This window comes from Macrosteles quadrilineatus, unplaced genomic scaffold (genome assembly GCF_028750875.1).
Source record: "Macrosteles quadrilineatus isolate MER2022 unplaced genomic scaffold, UCM_ALF_1.0 Scaffold_1__1_contigs__length_201487025, whole genome shotgun sequence".
Lineage (NCBI taxonomy): Eukaryota > Metazoa > Arthropoda > Insecta > Hemiptera > Cicadellidae > Macrosteles > Macrosteles quadrilineatus.
Genome location: NW_026542594.1, coordinates 79,764,170 through 79,766,876, shown reverse-complemented (window position 1 = coordinate 79,766,876; position 2,707 = coordinate 79,764,170). Strand labels below are relative to the sequence as shown.

The 2,707-nt window shown below is 37.0% G+C and overlaps 1 protein-coding gene across 1 annotated transcript; it reads right to left on the bottom strand.

Moving 5' to 3' along the window:
- Nucleotides 1–552: 552 nt before the first annotated feature.
- Nucleotides 553–1,966, bottom strand: LOC128983212 (uncharacterized). The gene has a single exon (XM_054402423.1). It carries the CDS (start codon nucleotides 1,881–1,883, stop codon nucleotides 804–806), a length of 1,080 nt encoding a protein of 359 aa, XP_054258398.1. The 5' UTR covers nucleotides 1,884–1,966; the 3' UTR covers nucleotides 553–803.
- Nucleotides 1,967–2,707: the final 741 nt, after the last annotated feature.

The following is a 2,707-nucleotide window of genomic DNA, read 5'->3' as shown; positions in this document are numbered from 1 at the left end:
AAACAAGAGTTAATAATAGGCCTACGTAAAAAAAACAATAAATAACAAATAAACAACGAAAACTACAATTTTCTTCCAATATCCTTGGATTTGTTTCCCGTAGTGTATTCTCCACAGAGTATACATAATCCTTTATCGAGAAATATAAAGATTCGTCAAACTGTTATAAATTGAAATGACTAATTAAAAAAGATATAAGAAGATATGAATGAAATAATAATATTTGCATTATTTATATACAGTGAAAAAATACTTATACTGTTATGAAAAGAACATACATAATAATTAAGCTAATAACTAAAAAAACAAGAGTTAATAATAGGCCTACGTAAAAAAACAATAAATTACAAACAAACAACGAAAACTACATTTACGAGTTTAATTTGATTTTCTTCCAATATCCTTGGCTTTGCTTCCCACAATGTATTCTCCAAAGAGTATACATAATCCTTTATCGAGAAATATAAAGATTCATCAAACTGTTATAAATTAAAATGGCTAATTAAAAAAGATATAAGAAGACATGAATGAAATAATAATATTTACGTTATTTATATACACTGAAAAAACACTTACACTGTTATGAAAAGAATATGCATAAACATAAGCTAATGACTTAGGAACAAGGAAACAAGAGTTAATAATACGTTAAAAAACAATAAATTACAAACAAACAACGAAAACTACATTTATGAGTTTCTAATGGAACCTAATAGTTCTCCCGATTCCCTGGAGGAAGCTTTCCATCGATCTGTTTCCTGCAGTGTATTCTTGGCAGAGTCTCTTAAGTTTGTCCTGGTGCTTCAATAGAGTAGTTTTTTCCTGGTCTCCTCTGGTTGGCTTCCGAGCAGGTAGGCACGTTCTGTGGATTCATCCTTTTGAATGGCCTCCAGGATGGTCCAGATGGTCGGATGATGGTGGCCAACGAGCGTGTTAAATTTGTTATTCCAGGATTCGCAAACGTTGTTAGTACGGTGCGAGCCCTCCATTGTAGCTTTGTGGACATTCCAAACTTCTGGTGGGAAGAGGGGGGGTTTGGGACGTTCTCCTGTCACACCGCTGACATAAGTAGCGTCAAAGTAATGCAATACCTCGTACAGATCAAAAGGAGATGATCCCCACAAGAAAGCCATACCTTCAATCACGTCCTTGGGCGGAAGGAATGCCAGGGCATCGATCATGCCACAATAGAGTTTAACATCATCGTTTTCTTTGTATTTTTTCGTTAGTCCGTGCTGCTGAACATGTCGCCATGTACTTTGGCACAGGTGAAAAAAACATCCCTTAACCTCTACTCTGTCACCAAGAACGGACGATATTGCGGACATGGCGGCTGATTCGAAATCCACCATTACTTGTTTTGGTCTGGGTAGCTGGCCAAGGTCTACTAGTTTTCCCAAAATAGTTTTTAGCAGACTCTTGTACATTTCCGTGGTTTTTCCTGTCATCAGGGCGTAAATGCATGTCCGGACTTGGGTGTTTTGTTCTCCTCTCACCACGTACACTTGCTGGAACAGCTTAGATGACATCTTGAATGTACCATCCATAAACCATGTTTCTGATCCCGCCAAGAAATGTAACTGTTCTTCAGTTCCAAAAACTACAAGCCGCGAAGGTGATCCAGTGCCAGAATCATGGATAAGGAAAGGTTTGGGCGATGCTCCTCCAGTCGTCTTCCACTCATCAGGGATTTCCCAGTCAGAGACACTTTTTGGCAATGGTGGGAACTTCTTCTCCCTAGTCCTACGGATGTCTCTCTTGATGCTAGATATTTTTCCCGCTGACATCTTAGCTTCGTCGGTGGCGTTGTGGAGAGCCGTCGCGACCACATCAACAGGAACTGCTCTGCTGTCGGTAACTCGCTGCCTCATGTCCAACCGCATCTCTTCCACTTCTTGCTCGGCCAAATCAGGAGGGTGCGTATGTTCAGTCAGGATCGAAGGATCTGAGTACTGCAAAACATACAGACAGTATAACCCACAGTACCTGCAGTAAAGAGTCAGCAAACGAAGACTATGCGAATCAACAAAAAAAATAAATAACCCCGTTGCAGAAACCCTGTTTACTCAGCGAATTTCCATTACATACTTGTATTCAGTATTGCATATAGCCGCAATAATATGATATATGCAAGATGTTTCAGAATTCGTTCCGATACTTTTGGGTACTGTTCCTTGGGTCAGAAAAGAAAAAAAATCGTAAACATAGGTCCTTAAACCTATAGTCCTTATATCTGTATGTATGGGAATTTTACATAGTTAAACATATCCCACGAACCTCTTATAGTGTTTTTTTTTTTCTATATCAATGATATTCGTGACAAAACGCCTTTTATTATAAATATTTCTATTACTGACACAATTCCCTTCAAAATACGCTTTTAATTTTTTTTTGCGTTTACCGTTTCTTAGAAAAAGTGAGTTTACATAATTAACAACACAAACTTTTTGGGGGAAAGAAAAATGCTGAAAAGCTACAAATTAATTTATAATAAAGCCTAAGTATCTATATCGTATTAAAGTGTGATAACGTTCTGGCGTTTGGTTTACAATGTTCGAATTTTCAAGGCCACAAGATAGTTTCTGAAACTCTTTATACAACTCTCCTTTATAACTGTCATATTCATTTTTGTGAAAGAGCAAAAAATATTAATTTTTAGATGAATACAAAGAATAAAACAAAGAAAATTTATATGTACTCCGTGTTT